This window comes from Balaenoptera physalus (genome assembly GCF_965194825.1).
Source record: "Balaenoptera physalus genome assembly, chromosome: X".
NCBI lineage: Eukaryota > Metazoa > Chordata > Mammalia > Artiodactyla > Balaenopteridae > Balaenoptera > Balaenoptera physalus.
In genome coordinates, this window is record NC_138903.1 from 133959421 (window position 1) to 133977703 (window position 18283).

General features: G+C 43.2%; 1 protein-coding gene across 3 annotated transcripts in view; it reads right to left on the minus strand.

Annotated features, from left to right (window-relative positions):
- GAB3 (GRB2 associated binding protein 3) overlaps positions 1–18283 on the minus strand; it is a 57131-nt gene that overhangs the window by 11213 nt on the left and 27635 nt on the right. For all 3 annotated transcript variants that reach the window (XM_082447847.1, XM_082447846.1, XM_082447848.1), the window contains exons 2-6: positions 17980–18283; positions 15674–15887; positions 14789–15267; positions 2841–2896; positions 2146–2365 (exon numbers count right to left, since the gene is read on the minus strand). In XM_082447847.1, coding sequence (XP_082303973.1) covers positions 2146–2365; positions 2841–2896; positions 14789–15267; positions 15674–15887; positions 17980–18283 — 1273 coding nt within the window. The remainder of the gene's footprint in view (positions 1–2145; positions 2366–2840; positions 2897–14788; positions 15268–15673; positions 15888–17979) is intronic.

Here is an 18283-nt window from a genome sequence, read left to right on the forward strand (position 1 = left end):
ACCAACATGGTAAGTTCTCAGGGGTTCAAGGCCAGAAACTGAAGACTATAAAACTATGCCATTCCATCAGATCCACATTTACTTACGAGCAGTACTGGTGATGATGGTGCTTTTCGCTGTCCTACCCTTCCCTGCCTCACTGGGAGCAGAGGGGATGACCACCGAGCCAGTGGCCACGTGAGCAGCTGGGCTTACATCCAGTCACTACACACTTACTGAGAACTCACTGTCAGGCGTGGCTCTAGGTGTCCCAAACTGCAACCGTACCTTTCTTCCCCATCTCTCTGCCTAGTTAAGAGTCATCTTCAGGTCTCAGCTCAACATGTCCTGCTTAGGAAGGCCTTCTTTGACCTGCAGGCAAGATAAGGCCCGGCTCATGGGTTGTCCTGAGTCCCTGTGCTTACGCTTCACAGCGCTCGCCCACTTCGTGACGCCACATTCAGCTGTGATGATCTGATTCGGCTCTTGGCCGACCGCGTTCTGGGAGCACAGGGTTTTCTGGCTTGTTCATTGCAGTAGCCTTGGCATCCGCCTCAGCAGCCGGCCTTGCTGAGTTGGTCGTGAGCGTATTCCTCTAGTGCTGCCTTGACCAGCTTGGTTTTCTAGCTCTTTCCTCCACTAGGCCACACAGGTGGAGAGTATTTAACTCTGCTCCCTATTGCCAGTGACTTTCGTGCTGCTCAATCAGTTTCCCAGGAGCCTCAGACCCGCCAGGTGCTGAGCTGGAAAGGACATATGCGTCGTGTAGCCCCCGGGGAGAAGGTCTCTCCCGGCTGTGATGCACCCTGGTCTCGGCTTCACCGAGCAGCGCCTCCTGGCTTCACCCCCCGCCTCTGCTGCTTGGGCCACAGGCTCCATCCCCGGAGCCACGCGCATAAGAACCAGCTCCCCCCGGCCCACACGTCTCCATTAATCCACAACCACACGTCCATCCAAAATCTCTGCGCCTCCATCACTAGGTCTTTTGGAACTCTAACATCCAACGTGGTAGCCACTAGCCACATGTGGCTGTTGAAATTTAAATGCATTAAAATTAAATAAAATTTAAAAATTCAGTTGCACTGGCCACATTTCACTTGTTCAACAGCCACATTTTCTTCGTTACAGAAAGTTCTGTTGCACAGCGCTGCTACAGGAAAGTCACTGAGCAAAACAACAGTATCTACCTCAAAGTCACAGGTTCCTGTGAAATGGTTTCTGACCAGCCTGAATGGCTATTTCCTCTAAAGCTCACGAGACAGGGTCTGTTCTCCTATTTAGTACCTATTGAATAACTCTACTTTTTCTTCCAGGTGGTTTGGACATATCTTTCTCCCTGCTTGCTTCCTCATCTGTGCCTCCCCCAGAAATGTGATTTGACTCGAATTGAAGAGGGGGAGGCTGGAGCGGACCGGGCATAAGCAGATGACTTAGTTCCAGCTCTGGGCGTGGCCACCTGAAGCAGTAGAGGTGGCGATGGAGCCAATAGAGTGTCAGGGGTCGCGGTCACGGTACCAGGTATTGCCTTGGAATCGCCCAGCCCTACTGGGCAGGTGACGACGAGTGAAAAAGGAAGTTAGCAAGTTACTCTGACCTGCTTTTGCTTATCCCCTCTTCACCCTCCTCCCTGCCTGTTCCTGCCGCTCACCTCCACGTGCCCCTGCCCCACACACCTCTTCTGCCGGGCGCTAGCGGGCACTGAGCGACGTGGCATACGACCAGGTCTACATTCAGGGATCAGTGTCAAAGGCCATTCTTGGCTGCCTTACACAAGGTGGACACTGTGATTACATTTAAGTGCTGTCTAAACAAAGAGAGGCCAGGTGGGTTCCATTCCCACCCATCCTCACTTATTTCTGGGACTTTGTCAGGGAAGCAGCCAAAGATGAGTCCTCTGGAATGAACTTGGCTTCGGAGGCTGCATTTGCCGGGCCACAGTGATTGCAAGTCCCCCGGTTCCTTTTATCCTGACGATCTGGGGCAGCAGGGCTCCTCAGCCCTCCCCACTCAATCCCAGCCATTTCTCCCTGCCCTTGTGCTTCCCAGGCCTCTGGGCTGGTTTCTCTAGTGTCCCCTTCCCAGAGACGGTCAGGAGGGAAGCTTTTCCACAAGGCCACCAGACCTTCCTGCCCAGTCCCACACAGCAGGCCTGGGGAAGTGACTTACGTTTCCTCTGAGGCTTGAGATCTCTATTCACGGGGGGAGGCTCCAGGTCCGCCGGGAGCTCAGGCAATGGGCTGGAGATGCTTCCTGAGCTCATTGGGATATAGTCGTCAGGGCTGCAGTGGGGTCCGAGAGCAGAGGCGATGGCCTGGGGGCCCATGGGCACGTAGCTGTCCTCAGTGCTGGTGGAAGCCGGAGGGGACATTGGGAAGAACCTGCACGGCTGCAAGGCAAAGCACAGAATATCCATGGAAACTGCTTCCAGGGGGCAGCCTCGGCTGCACGTGGCATTTCAGTTGCAGATTATCCAAGAATAACTTTGAACTTTCTTAGGAAAGTCAGACAAGCCTCTAACTCAAGCTCTGCCTCTGGATTTATCGTGAGGTAGGTGATGACTCACCTAGATCTCATGCTGGAAGACAGAGGTTAATGAATTTATGCAAATGCTTTAAGTATCATGTGATGACTTCAGCAGGTACCCCAAGTTCGGGGAAGCGTCTGGACCATTAGAACTGGCAGGGTCCTCACAGCACAGGAAGTCCAGTAGCTCCCAGACAAGTTTTAGCCTTAATGGGAGACTGGAAGGGTCCTCAGAGATTCACAGTGCTGTCTCAAAAAACATCATGGGAACATAAATAGGTCAGGCTATTTTTTTTGGTAAAAACTGAGGCTTAAAGAAACTCAAGTACCAAACTTACCAAATTTAAACTTAGCCGCTTATCTCGGTGTCTTAAAGATTGGCCTTCTACATCACCTGCAGGAAACAAGCAGGGTGGTGAAAAATGCGGAAAACATCAGTTGATACTAGGCTCCAAGTACCTATGCACCTCAGGGCCCTGTGTGCAGCTCCAGAGAGGGAGAGAGACTTGCTACTGAGTCTAGCTGGGCAGTCAGAACGCCTTCCCCCCGCAGATGGAAAGCGGACCAGGTTTTGAAGAGGTTGCTGTATGATGGCTTCAGTCCTCTCTGTGAACTGGGGAGAGTCAGAGCAAGTAATTAACAAATGCTCGTTGCATTTGTTACGTGAATTTTCTGCACTTAGAGATGGTAGAGGCAGAGCTGGAGGTTTGAGGAGAGGAGAGCAGGCGTGAAATAGCCCTTGTGATGAGCAGGAGCACGGGGTGAATAAAAGAGCGATAGCCTTTGCAGAGCAGCGGCGCGAATCGGTGACCATGAATTTCTGAAGCAAGAGCCAGCGCCTCAGGTACAGATCCGGAGAGAGAGGAGAGCTGGATGAATCCAGGATCAGACATTTGTGAGACGGATGTGACATAAACAGTGTGACGTAAAAATTTAGAATAACTGTTGAACTGAAATAGGAGATGTCCAGAAGGTAGCAAGATATATGGGCCTAGATTCAAATGAGACCTGCTTAGAGATGGCAGTCAAAACCTAAGAGTAGAGGAGATGATCTAGGTTGTAAATATTGAGAAAAGTTTAAATATAAAATCCTAGAGACTCTCAATATTCAAAGAGTAGGAAGATGAGCACTGGCTCATGTTGAGAGAGAGCAAGCGGAGAAGGAGGAAAGTCAGGGGCCCCGGACTGCGAGAGCCCACGGGAGGAGATGGTGGCTGGTGGCGGGGAACACCGCCAAAAAGGGCCCTCAGCACGTGGGGACCGGAGCAAAGTGTCTTCCTAGAACTTGGACATGTGAAAAGCCAGGCTGCCTCTGAGAAATAAACTGAAGAGTCAACATCATCTTAAAGCAAGAGAATAACTCCCAGCTCAGAAAGATGTGATGGAGATTGATGGAATTAAGACCAGACAGTATAAAACTCTTAGAGGAAAACATAGGCAGAACACTCTCTGACATAAATCGCAGCAAGATATTTTTTGACCCACCTCCTAGAGTAATTAAAATAAAAACAAACAAATGGAACCTAATGAAACTTAAAAGCTTTTGCACAGCAAAGGCAACCATAAACAAGATGAAAAGCTAACCCTCAGAATGGGAGAAAATATTTGCAAACGAAGCAACTGACAAAGGATTAATCTCCAAAATATACAAGCAGCTCATGCAGCTCAATATCAAAAAAAAAACCCAATCAAAAAATGGGTGGAAGACCTAAATAGACATTTCTCCAAAGAAGACATACAGATGGCCAAGAAGCACATGAAAAGATGCTCAACATCACTAATTATTAGAGAAATGCAAATCAAAACTACAATGAGGTATCACCTCACACCAGTCAGAATGGCCATCATCAAAAAATCTACAAACAACAAATGCTGCAGAGGGTGTGGAGAAAAGGCAACCCTCTTGCACTGTTGGTGGGAATGTAAATTGATACAGCCACTATGGAGATCAGTATGGAGGTTCCTTAAAAAACTGAAAATAGAACTACCATATGACCCAGCAATCCCACTATTGGGCATATACCCAGAGAAAAACATAACTCAAAAAGATACATGCACCCCAATGTTCATTGCAGCACTATTTACAATAGCCAGGACATGGAAGCAACCTAAATGTCCATCGACAGACGAATGGATAATGAAGTTGTGGTACATATATACAATGGAATATTACTCAGCCATAAAAAGGAACAAAATTGGGTCATTTGTAGAGACATGGATGGACCTAGACAGTGTCATACAGAGAGTGAAGTAAGTCAGAAAGAGAAAAACAAATATCACATATTAACCCATATATGTGGAACCTAGAAAAATGGTATAGATGATCCTATTTGCAAAGCAGAAATACAGACACACATGTAGAGAAGAAATGTATAGACACCATGGGGGAAGCGGGGTGTGGGATGAATTGGGAGATTGGGATTGACATATATACACTATTGATGTTATGTGTAAAATAGATAACTAATGAGAACCTACTGTATAGCACAGGATAACCTACTCAATGCACTGTGGTGATGTGAATGGGAAGGGAGTCCAAAAGGGAGGGGGCATATGTATATGTATACGGCTGATTCATTTTGCTGTACAGTAGAAACTAACACAACATTGTAAAGAACTATTCTCCAATAAAAATTAATTTTACAAAATACTGAAATCATAATCCAAGAAAAGGTCCACAAATAAAGTAACACTCAAGTCTAATATTGAAAGGGCCCATCAAGTACCCAGAATAAATAAATGGTCAATTCTACCCAGAATGTAAAATCTATTAAAACACTATATTGATAAAAATGACAGAATGAAACAGATGAATTAAATAACCAGTTCAAAGCTAAAAAAGAACAATAGAGAAAATGAAAAGAAATCATAAAGATAAAAGCAAAAAATAATAGAGTACAGAGAAAAAGTGGAATTAATTTTAAAAAACCAAAATCTTGGTTTCCTGGGGAAAATATTTAACCTAAAGGCAACCCACTAGCCAATCTAATCAATAAAAGAGGGGGGCACAAATATGCAAAATAAGAATTGACAAGGAAAAAATTATCATTGAAACAGAGGAAATTTTTTTTTAAAAAGAGACAATTCTGCATGCCTTTACACAAATAAATTTTAAAATCTAGATGAAATGGATAATTTTCCAAAAAATACACTACAGCAAAATTGACACAAAAAATTTCCAAAGAATAAAATAGACAAAGTTACGAAGATCAGATGGTTTCAACAGACAATTTTACCAAAACTTCAAAGACCAGACAGTCCCAATGCTTCACATATTTGTTCAAGAGTTTAGAAAATCAAGGAATATTTCTAATTCTTTTTATGAGGCAAGTATAACTTTGGTAGCTAAACCTGATAAACATAAAATATATCAGAAAAGTACAGACTAATATCACTTATGATTAACAATGCAAAAATCCTAAATAAAATATTAGCAAACGTCACTACCCTCTCCAAGTTGGGACACACAGTTTTAAGGGCATTTGCCTGCTCTGGCCCCCTTTGCCTGGCAAAACAATAAAGCTATTCTTTTCTACTTCACCCCACAAAAATATTAGCATACAGAGGAAGGTGGTATTACTGGAATGGCTGAATGAGGAGCTCAGAAAAGCCGTTCCCCAAAAAACAATGATACAAGTGTACAAAATTATTTTTAAAAAGTCAAGCACAACTATTTGGGGACTCTGAAAATTTACCCAAAGCATACAACAAAATTGTTGTATATTATATTGGGAAGGATTTATTGAAAAAAAAAAAACAACTACTGGACATCCGGTAAGAACACTGAGAATCCGTGGCATTTTAGCTTGGGGTGCTCCCATACCCCTCACCATCTCACTCAGAAGTAGTTCTACCAGGGCAAGGCAAGTCGTGAAGACCAGAAGCTTCTTTGCCAAAGGGGTCTAATTTGATTTACATCAAAGCATATAAAAAACTCCATTCCTCTAGGTACTATCAAAAGCATACCAACAATTCATTTCATTGGGGTTCCAGGAGAAAAGAGAGAGAAAAGCATTGAAAATGTATTTGCAGAACATATGGCTGAAAACTTCCCAAACCTAAAGAAGGAAACAGATATCCAGGTACAGGAAGCACAGAGGGTCCCAAACAAAATGAACCCAAACAGACTCACACCAAGACATATCATAATTAAAATGGCAAAAGTTAAAGATAGAGAATTCTAAAAGCAGCAAGAGAAAAATAGAGTCATTTACAAGGAAATCCCCATAAGGCTATCAGCTGATTTCTCTGCAGAAACTTTGCAGGCCAGAAGAGAGTGGAGTGATAGATTCAAAGTCCTAAAAGGGAAAAGCCTGCAACCTAGGATAATCTACCCAGCAAGATCATCGTTTAGAATCGAAGGAGAGATAAAGAGCTTCTCAGACAAGCAAAAACAAAAAGAGTTCATCAATACTAAACCTATCCTAAAAGAAATGTTAAAAGGTCTTCTCTAAGCAGAAAAGAAGGAAAAATCTATAGGAAAAGGAAAATCCCACTAGGAAAAGCAAATATATAGTAATGACTGAGGATCAACCACTTAAATAAGCCAATACAAAGATAACAATACAAAAAATTATAAAATCAACTATAACTACAATAAAGAGTTAAGGGATAGACATGAAGATGTAAAATATGACATCAAAAATGCAAAATGTGGGGGAAGGGAGTAAAAAATATAGATCTTTTAGAATTTGTTTGAACTTAAATGACTGTCAGTTTAAAACAAGTAGATACAGTTATAGGTCAACATATATGAACCCAATGATAACCACAAACGAAAAACCGACAATAGATACACAAAGACTAAAAAGAAAGGAACACAAACATAACACTAAAGAAAATCATCAAACCACAAGGGAAGACACAAAAAGAAGAAGAAATGAACAGAGAAGACCTACAAAAACAACCGGAAAACAAGTAATAAAATAGAAATAAATACATATCTATCAATAATTACTTTAGGGGCTTCCCTGGTGGTGCAGTGGTTGAGAATCTGCCTGCTAATGCAGGGGACACAGGTTCGAGCCCTGGTCTGGGAAGATCCCACATGCCACAGAGCAACTAGGCCCGTGAGCCACAACTACTGAGCCTGCGCGTCTGGAGCCTGTGCTCCGCAACAAGAGAGGCCATGATAGTGCGAGGCCCGCGCACCGCGATGAAGAGTGGCCCCCGCTTGCCACAACTAGAGAAAGCCCTCGCACAGAAACGAAGACCCAACACAACCAAAAAAAAATTAATTAATTAAAAAAAAAAAGAATAGCTCTTTAAAAAAAAAATTACTTTAAATGTCAATGGGCTAAATGCTCCGATCAAAAGACACAGGCTGGCTGATCAGATTAAAAACAAGATTCTTCAATATGCTACCTACAAGAGACTCACTTCAGGGCTAAAGACACACAAAGACTGAATGTGAAGGGATGGAAAAAAATATTTCATGCAAACAGAAATAACAAAAAAAGTGGGAGTAGCAATACTTCTATCAGACAAGACAGACTTTAAAACAAAAGCTATAACAAAAGACAAAGAAGGACACTATATAATGATAAAGGGATCGATAAAAAGAGAGGATATTACACTCATTAACAAATATGCACCCAATACAGGAGCCCCTAAATATATAAAACAAATACTAACAGACATAAAGGAAGAATTGACAGTAACACAATAATAGTAGGGGACTTTTACATCCCACTGACATCAATGGACAGATCATCCAGACAGAAACTCAGTAAGGCAACAGTGGTCTTAAATGACACAATAGACTGGTTGGACTTATTATCTACAGGACATTGAATCCAAAAACAGCAGAATACACATTTTTTTCAAGTGCACATGGAATGTTCTCCAGGATAAATCACATGCTAGGCCACAGAACAAGTCTCAACAAATTTAAGAGGATAGAAATTATATCAAGTATTTTTCCAACAACGGTATGAAACTAGAAATCAATTATAGAAAGAAAAATAGGAAAAGCACAAATGTGTGGAGACTAACCAATATGCTAATAAAGATCAATGGGTCAATGAAGAAGTCAAAGAGGAAATCAGAAAATAACCTGAGACAAGTTAAAATGGAAACACAACACTCCAAAATCTATGGAATACAGCAAAAGCAGTTCTAAGAGGGAAGTTTACAGCAATACAGGCCTTCCTCAAGAAACAAGAAAAATCTCAAATAAACAACCTAACCTACCACCTAAAAGAATTAGAAAAAGAAGAACAAACAAAGGCCAAAGTCAGCAGAAGGAAGGAAATAATAAAGATCAGAGAGGAAATAAATAAAATAGAGATCAAAAAACAATAGAAAAGTTCAATGAAACCAAGAGCTGCTTTTTTGAAAAGATAAACAAAATTCATAAACCTTTAGCCAGGCTCACCAAGAAGTAAAGAGAGAGGGCCCAAATTAACAAAATAAATGAAACAAGAGAAATAACAACTGATACCACAGAGATTTAAAAAATCATAAAAGAATAGTACAAATAGTTACATGCCAAAGAATTGGAAAATTTCTAGAAATATACAACCTGCCAAGACTGAAACAAGAAGAACCACACAATTTGAACAGACCAATCACTAGTAGTGAAAATGAATTTGTATTAAAAAAAAAAAAAACAACTCCCAGAAAATAAAACTCCAAGGCCAAATGGCTTCACAGGAGAATTCTAACAAACATATAAAGAAGAACTAATACTTATCCTTCTCAAACTATTCCAAATAATTGAAGAGGACGGAACACTCCCAAATTCATTCTACAAGGCCACCATTACCTTGATACCAAAACCAAACAAAGACACTACAAAAAAAGAAAATTACAGGCCAATATCTTTGATGAATATAGATGCAAAAATCCTTAATAAAATATTAGCAAACTAAATCCAACAATATATAAAAAGGATCATATACCATCAAAGGATCAAGTTGGATTTATTCCAGAAACACAAGGATGGTTCAATTTTTGCAAATCAATCAATGTGATACACCACATTAACAAAAGGAAGGATAAAAATCACATGATCATCTCAATAGACACAGAAAAATCATTTGACAAAATTCAACATCCATTCATGATAAAAACTCTCTTCAAGGTGGGTATAGAAGGAACATATCTCAACACAATAAAGGGAATGTATGACAAACCCACAGCTAACATTATACTTAACGGTGAAAAGCTGAAAACCTTTCCTCTAAATTCAGGAACAAGACAAGGATGCCCACTCTTGCCAGTTCTATTTAACATAGTATTGGAAGTCCTAGCAACAGCAGTCAGACAAGAAATAGAAATAAAAAGCAACCAAGTTGGAAAGGAAGAAGTAAACAGTATTTGCTGATGACATGACACTTTATATAGAAAGCCCTAAAGTCTCCACAAAAAACTATTAGAACTAATAAATGAATTCAGCAAAGTTGCAGCATACAAGATTAATATACAGAAATCTGTCATATTTCTATACACTAATAATGAACTATCAGAAAGAGAAAGCAAGAAAATGATCTTGTTTAAAATTGCATCAAAAAGAATAAAATAACTAAGAATAAACTTAACCAAGGAGGTGAAAGACCTATACTCTGAAAACTATACAACACTGAGGATGATACAAACTCATGAAAAGATATCTTGCGCTCTTGGATTGGAAAAATTAATATTGTTAAAGTGTCCGTACGACCCAAAGCAATCTACAGATTTAATGCAATCCTTATCAAAATACCCATATTTTTCACAGAACTGGAACAAATAATCCCAAAATTCATATGGATTTTTACCCTGAATGAAACTATGAAAGACCCTGAACTGCCAAAGCAATCCTGAGGAAAAAGAACAAAGCAGGAGGCATAACCCTCCCAGACTTAACACAATACTACAAAGCTACATTAATCAAAACAGAATGATACTGCCACAAAAACAGACACATAGATCAATGCAACAGAATAGAGAGCCCAGAAATAAAGCCACACACCTATGGTCAATTAATCTACAACAAAGGAGGCAAGAATATACAGTGGAGAAAAGACAGTCTCTTCAATAAGTGGTGCTGGGAAAGCTGGACAGCTACATGTAAAACAGTGAGATTAGAACATTTCCTCACACCATATACAAAAATAAACTCAAAATGGATTAAAGACCTAACTGCAAGATCTGAAACCATAAAACTCCTAGAAGAGAACATAGAACACTCTTTGCCATAAATCATAGCAATATTTTTTGGAGCTAACTTCTAAGGAAAAGAAATAAAAGCAAAATAAACAAACAGGACCTAATTAAACTTAAAAAGCTTTTGCACAGCAAAGGAAACCACCAACAAAACAAAAAGCAACCTGCAGAATGAGAGAAAATATTTGCACATGATATGACCAACAAGGGTTTAATATTCAAAATATATAAACAGCTCATAAAACTCAATGTCAAAAAAACAAACAACCTGATTTAAAAATGGGCAGAAGACGTGAATAGACATTTTTCCAAAGAAAACATACAGATAGCCAACAGGCACATGAAAAGATGCTCCAAATTTCTAATTATTAGAGAAATGCAAATCAAAACCACAATGAGGTATCACCTCATACCTGTCAGAATGGCTATCATCAAAAAGGCAACAAATAACAAAGGCTGGTGAGGGTGTGGATGAAAGAGAACCCTTGTACACTGTTGGTGGAAATGTAAATTGGTGTAGTCACTATGGAAAAATAGCATGAAGGTTCCTCAGAAAACTAAAACTAGAGCTACCATATGATCCAGCAATCCCACTGCTGGGCAAATATCAGGAAAAAATGAAAACTCTAATTCAAAAAGACACATGCACCCCATTGTTCATAGCAGCAGTATTTAAAATAGCCAAGACATGGAAGCAACCTAAGTGTCCATCAACAGAGGAATGGATAAAGAAGATGTGGTACATATATACAATGGAATATTACTCAGCCATAAAAATGAATGAAATTCTATCATTTGCAGCCATGTGGATGGCTCTTATGCTTAGTGAAATAAGTAAGTCAGACAGAGAAAGACAAATACTGTATGATATCATTTGTATGTGGAATCTAAAAAATAAATAAATGTATTATAGCAAAACGGAAGCAGACTCACAGATATAGAGAACAAACTAGTGTTTACCAGTGGGGAGAGGGAAAGGGGGAGGGGCAAGATAAGGTAGGGGATTAAGAGGTACAAACTACTATGTATAAAATAGATAAGCAACAAGGATATATTGTACAGCACAGGGAATTATAGCCATTACTTTGGAATAACTTTTTTATTTTTGGCCATGCTGCACAGATTGCAGGATCTCAGTTCCCCAACCAGGGACTGAACCCGGGCCCTGGCAGTGAGAGCGCCGAGTCCTAACCACTGGGCTGCCAGGGAAGTCCCTGTAATAACTTTTAATGGAGTATAATCTTTAAAAATACTGAATCACTATGCTATACACCTGAAACTAATATAATATTGTAAGCCAGCTATACTGCAAAAAATAATTGGCCAGCGAAGTTCTTCACGTTAACAGGATAAAGGGGAAAAAAATCACATGATCATAAAATGTGTCAATAAATTCAATACCCTTTCATGATTTTAAAAAATAACATTTGGCAAAGTAGGAATATCAGAGAACGTCCTTAATCTAATGAATGGCGTCTATAAAAGTCTGCTGCAAACCACATTACAATGGTGAAACATTGGAAGCTTTCCATGTGAGATCGGGAATAAGACAAGGACCCCTGTTATTAATACTACTATTCAAAGATGTCCTGGCCTTCCTAGCCCAAGCAGTGACATAAGAAAAAGAAAATGAAAGATATGTTATAAAAGAAAAAACAAAGTTATTAGTATTTGCATGTGATATGATTGTATACAAAGAAAATGCAAATAAATATATAGTTTAGAAAAGGTAGATACAAAATCAAAATATAAAGCTGATTTATTTGTATGCAACAGCAAAGAAATTATTTAAAGTAAAATACCATTGGCAATCATGTAAAAAATAACAAATGCATGGGAATACATTAATGAGATATGCAAGACTTCACTAAAAACCATAAAAATAAGAAGGGGAATTCCCTGGTGGTTCAGTGGTTAGGACTCTGCGCTTTCACTCCTAGTTGAGAGTATGGCATTGGGGGAGGGGGAACTGGATGAAAGTCTGAAGGTGGTCAAAAAGTACAAACCTTCAATTCTAAGATAAATAAGTACTAGGGATGGAATGCAGGACAAGATAAATATAAATAACAGTGCTGCATGTCATATATGAAAGCTGTTAACAAGAGTAACTAACTCCTAAGAGTTCTCATCAGAAGGAAAAATTTTTTTCTATTTGTTTAATGTTGTATCTACATGAGATGACAGATGCTCACAAAACTTACTGTGGTCATCATTTCACGATGTATACAAGTCAAATCATTCTGTATTCCTTAAACTCATACAGTGCTGTACGTCAATTACATCTCAATAAAACCGGAAGAAAAATAAAAGAAGGATAAGGGATGTAGGCACGATAGATCCCAGTGGGCCTTGCACGCTATGCTAAGAAATTTAGATTTTATTCCAAGTGCAAAGAGAAGCCGTTAGATTGGTTTTTAGCAAGGAACTGACTATCTGATTTACATTTTTTAAGAGACCACTTGACTGCGTGTGGAAAACAGATTAGAGGCAGGCAAGAATGGTGGTGGTGTGATCTCAGGATAACGAGTTGTATTACAGTAAATATATTCAGATTTCATTTATGCTTTATAAAGAAGAGATAGTATATATTTCTGTATTGTTTAATTGTTCCCAGAAATTCTTCCCGTTCGACACTGTTTGGGCAGAAGCAACAAGGTGGCTGAATCCCAAAATCGTCATGAAATCAAGAAATTAAACCATGACGACTCGGAGAGCAAGCAGCTGAATGCAACAGAATGTGTTGCACTTGGAAAAGTGATGACAACACGACCCCCGCTTGTGTCATTTCACTGAGACTCATCACCTGAATAAGAGGTGAGATCCATCAACGAATTGGGTGACCATGACAGCAGCTTGTCTCTCTTTGACAAGCACACCTTGGAACACGGTGACAATGAGCCAGCCTCGGGGGGTGACTTCCCTGGTCGCCAAGGCGGGGCATGAATGTCGTGGTTACCTTTACCTTTTCTATAAGTTGTACCAAAACACCCACTTAAGTTCTTTCATTTCTACTATTCCTTCCAATAAAATAATTTAGTAGCCCCTTCCCCCCCAAAAAAGAGAGTGGCAGTGGTGGAGGCTGGAGCAGGGGGCCCGACGGGAGACAGCAGAGCTGAGACGCACACTCCCCGCCACGGGCACTTCACCGACGGCAGAGGGGGGCTGGAGAGCCGCGGGGATGGTCAAGGCTGCCAGGTCACTGGAGCTCCACGGGGATGGTAACGAACCTGAGCCCACTCTGCCGCCGCGTACAGACATCGGTTCCTGGGGGAGCTCCATGGGGAAGGCAGAACGATCCATGGCCCGCGTCCCCTCTGCCTTATCAGAGCCATTTGGCTTCTGTCCAGCACTGTGGTTTTGCTCTTGGTTTCATGGTCAAAACCTCCATTTCCATGAGTTTTAGCCTTTGTTTACCTTTGTGTAAAAGAGTCCAACGTTTGGATGGAGATAGAGGAGAGGAGAGGGGAGAGAGAGAGGGAGGGAGGGAGGGAGAGAGGGAGAGAGAGAGTGCGCATGCAAGGCAACCCTGTGAGAATCAACCGATTTCCAGAAAAAGGCCAAACAGGGACTAAGCTGATAGGGCTGGTTTAGCATTATCTTGATGGTGATAGCTTGGCAAAAAGCCACATCACTTCAGCCAGGTAGAATTTGGAAAGAACATGTCAGGTGGGATGATAGATGAGGCTGATTGGATTGTTGAAAAATAGAGACAAGAGGTATGGTCTCCCACCTCAGTGCTCAGTCTGCATGTGAAAGGAAACGGATGGAACTGGGCCCAGCTGAGGCAAAAGACACCACCTTCTGTACCAAGTGGATCCCGGAGTGGCTCCAAACAAACACCAGGAGCGTGGTCTCAGGTGGGGAGCCCATCGTGTGGGCAAGGCCATGACTAGGGGACCAGGGATCTGACTTCTTGCAGCATCTACAGGGACCCACGTACACCTCTCCCGGCGGGGCGGGTGGGGAGCCGGGGAGTGAGGGCTGCTGCTCGGGGTGTGCGCTTCCAGCCGGGGCCTGACCCTGCCGGGGCACTGGGCTGGCCTGAGCGAAGGATGCTGGACAACGTCCTCATGTGGACACAAGGAGGAAAGAGGAGCCAGGCTTGTCTCGGTACCGAAGTTTAGCATCTGACACTTACCTTTCCAGGTTCTCATGTTATCTAAACCGGAGAGAGAGATTCTTCTCGGTACCACAGCGCCTTCTGGCTTCTTGATGCCACTGGGCCCACCACACGGGAGCTGCTCCTCGTGGCGCCGTTCAGAGAGATGGCTCGGCTTAGGGGGGCGGGGAGGTGGCGTGTTGGACATAACATCTAGTCCTTTTACCGCATAGGGCAAGGAAGCTTGGTTTTGATCTCCCTGGACGGTGGAATTTAAGGAAGTTTCCAGCACTGGTAAAGAAAAGTGGTCCCTGGACGGGCCATTGACATCTCTTGTCCAGATCAGGGCAGCCTGGGGCCTCGTGGAAGGGGCCTCTTGAGAACTGTTCCCAGGGCGTGAGGGGCAGGCCAGGTTCCCGGAGGGCAGTGGCTGCGGGCCGTCCACAAAAACGTCGTCGAAGGACGCCTGTTCCAGGGAGCGCTCCGAGTTTGACCAGCTGTCACATCTGGTGGGGAGACTGAGGGAAGAAAAGCACATACATTTGACTGAGAGGCAGCAAGTCCCCGGCAGCGGTAGTTGGTACTGCTACACCCTTGGCAGAAGTCTGAGGGAGAAAGCCACCCACCCACCCATGCCTCTAATGTCGCCTCTACAACCCTCGGTGACACCAACCCCTTGATGCAGGGGATAAAATGGCTCGTTGATTTTTTTCATCCTCTAAGTGTAAGATACGTATGAAAATGCAAGGTTAGAAAGGAAAGCCACAGTGCTGAAATGCATGAGTCATTCTACTTGGTGTGCCACAAGCTTCGGCCTCGGTAGTGGTTGATAGGGATCTGTCCCTGCCCTGGCGGCAGCAGGAAGAGAGGGGAGTGCACATACACCCACTAGAAGATGCTACAGCTCAACGGCCGGAGGCGTACCTGGCGTGGTGCAGTCTTCCCGTCTCGCAGTTGGACAGAATCAGATAATCAGGAAGGAAGAGAAACCCTGACTCACTTCCGGTTTTCTCAGTGGCTACCGTACTAGTGCTCGGGTCATCTCTTGGCAGGGAGCTGACAGCAGGGGCGGTGTGAAGGGAGCTGGCGGCGGAGGGCTGCACGCAGAAAGGCGCGCGAGAGCCGCTCTCCACAGAATCTGCAGGAGAAATCATTTCCCAGCTGAACGTTTAAGAATGGCTAGAACACAGTTTCTCAAATGGCATCTAAGAGGCCAAAGAGAAGATGAAAATCACAGCTGGTGTTTGTACTGATGGAGGAGACCGTTTCCCCAAGCTATAAACAATGTCTGGGGAAGAAGGCCAACGTTCCAAGAGTGAAGTGCTGAATCAATTAAGAGCAAAAAAACCCAAGGATTCTTGGCCTAAAAATCTGCAGTTAGATAGTCTACACACAGCCTCTTCATGGCCCTCGGCCACAGCTCTGCATCACTGTTTATTCACTCAACAAATATACTTACATTTTATATATATATATACACACACATATTTATGTGTAACAAATATATGTACATAGACTTACATAAGCATTTGTGCACATATGCAGACATGCATATGTAGATATATGTCTATTTATGTCTATATACATACCTACTCTTGCACCTACTATGTGCCTGGAACCGTTCTAACTCTGCCCTCACAGCGTTAATGATTGACTGTTAGTGATGTCTAACGAAAAGGAATGAAAGAAACAAAGTGTTGTGATGGCTGGTAAAGTCCACATTCATAAACTCCCAATGAAAGGCCTGCTTCTATTTCCCTTTTGAACCAAGTTGGCAGGAATTCAGGATTCCTGAGTCAGAGTGGCCCAGAACGGCCTGGGTTCAAGTCCAGGCTCTAGTACCTAGCTGTCCTGACCTTGGGCAAGTCACCTGCTTGCTCCAAGCTTCCTTATCTGTAAAGTGCCTATGCTCATAGTACATATGCCACAGAATCGGTCTGGGGATGAGACGAGCTAATACAGGCTTGGTTCTCAGATGAAGAGGACTTAGCCCCTACATCCTCGTCAAAACTGAGGGGGGCTACAGGGAACAAAAGAGGTCATGGAGGGTTCTGGCTTCCTCCAACTTCAGGCCAGAGCTTTCTGTTTCCTGCCTGGTGCCTTACTTGTTTCTGTTCCCCTTAGGATATTGGGACACATGTTATGTATCTATATTTTAGCATAACTCCCAGATGAGGAAACAAACAGAGGAGACACATAACATGACGCGAAGACATGTATCTAGTGTGGGCTGAATGTATGGACTGGGGTGAAGCGTGAGCAGCGGTGTGACTGAGTAGCTTCACTTAGTAAGCTTCCCTGGGTCATGAAAAGAAAAGGACTTCGCTGGCAGGAAGCACACACACCCTCACGTCTGTCTAAAGAGAGATGCAACTCTGACTTCGGCGCCACCTAGCGTTAGAATGTGGGTATTTCAGTGGCAGATGATAAGCATACAGTAACGAGGCAAATGCTGAAGCAACTGCAGGCCATGGGATTTAGGGGTAAGGTTCTGCCGGCTAGACTAAGAGACTAAAAGAAAGCAGATTCGAAGTCTCATAGTTTGAAGATCAGGGCATGGTGCCAGGGCCTCAAGAACAAAATCCATGAAGGGGAGTTCACTGTAACCCCAAGTGCTTTATACCCAGTATATTATATAGAAAGGGCAGTGTGTGTGTGTGTGTGTGTGTGTGTGTGTGTGTGTGTGTGTGTGTGTGTGTGTGTGTGTAAAAGAGAGAGAGCAAGAGTGAGAGAAAAAGCGCCTCATGGGTCATTTGCTTCCACTGCCCAGAAATGGCTCACAGCAAACTTAGAGCTCATTTCCGTTGCAGAGACCTTGAGCCACTTGGAGATAAGAGGAAACGTTACCTGCCTACGACAAGTAGCTTAGTTCTGTCTTTCTACCTTCTAGTACTGAACAACCCAGTAGGCAACAGAAAAGCTGGAGTTCCTAGAATTTTTAAAAGACAGCGATATTTGATATTTCTAGAAAAACCGGCAGCAGCAGCATGGGGAAAATCAGGGCCGTACAGGACGTCCCCACCCACGTTTTGCTTTCACTGCATGCGCTCCCTTGTAGCTCACGAGAGCAAAGCCAAGCTGCGGCTCTGAAGCCACCGAAGTGGCCCGTCACGCTCCGCGGGCAGCGCGCGTGGCTCGTGGCTCGGCCGCCGGGTCCTTTCCGGAGCTCCTCGGCGCAAGCGCAGCGGCCCCCGCCCCCCTTAGCCTCAGGAGCCCCCGCCCGCTATTACCTGCTATGTCATCCAGGTGGCCGAGGTTGCACACCTGACTGATGCTGTGCACCCACACCTGCATTTCCTCCTCCGTCTTGGCCACCAGATAGAACGTGCGCGATGCAGTCTTGACAACGAACACGAAATGGTTCTGGAATTCCTTACGAAGGAAGCCCGGGCCCGCGTGCTTCCAGACGGCACACTCACTGAGGTCGATGGCGCGGATGGGCTTGCGGGCGCGCTGGCTGCGGTAGTACTCCAGGACATCGCGGTCGCCGCTCAGGCGGCCTCGCCGCAGCACGAACCAGCGCCTGCGCCAGGC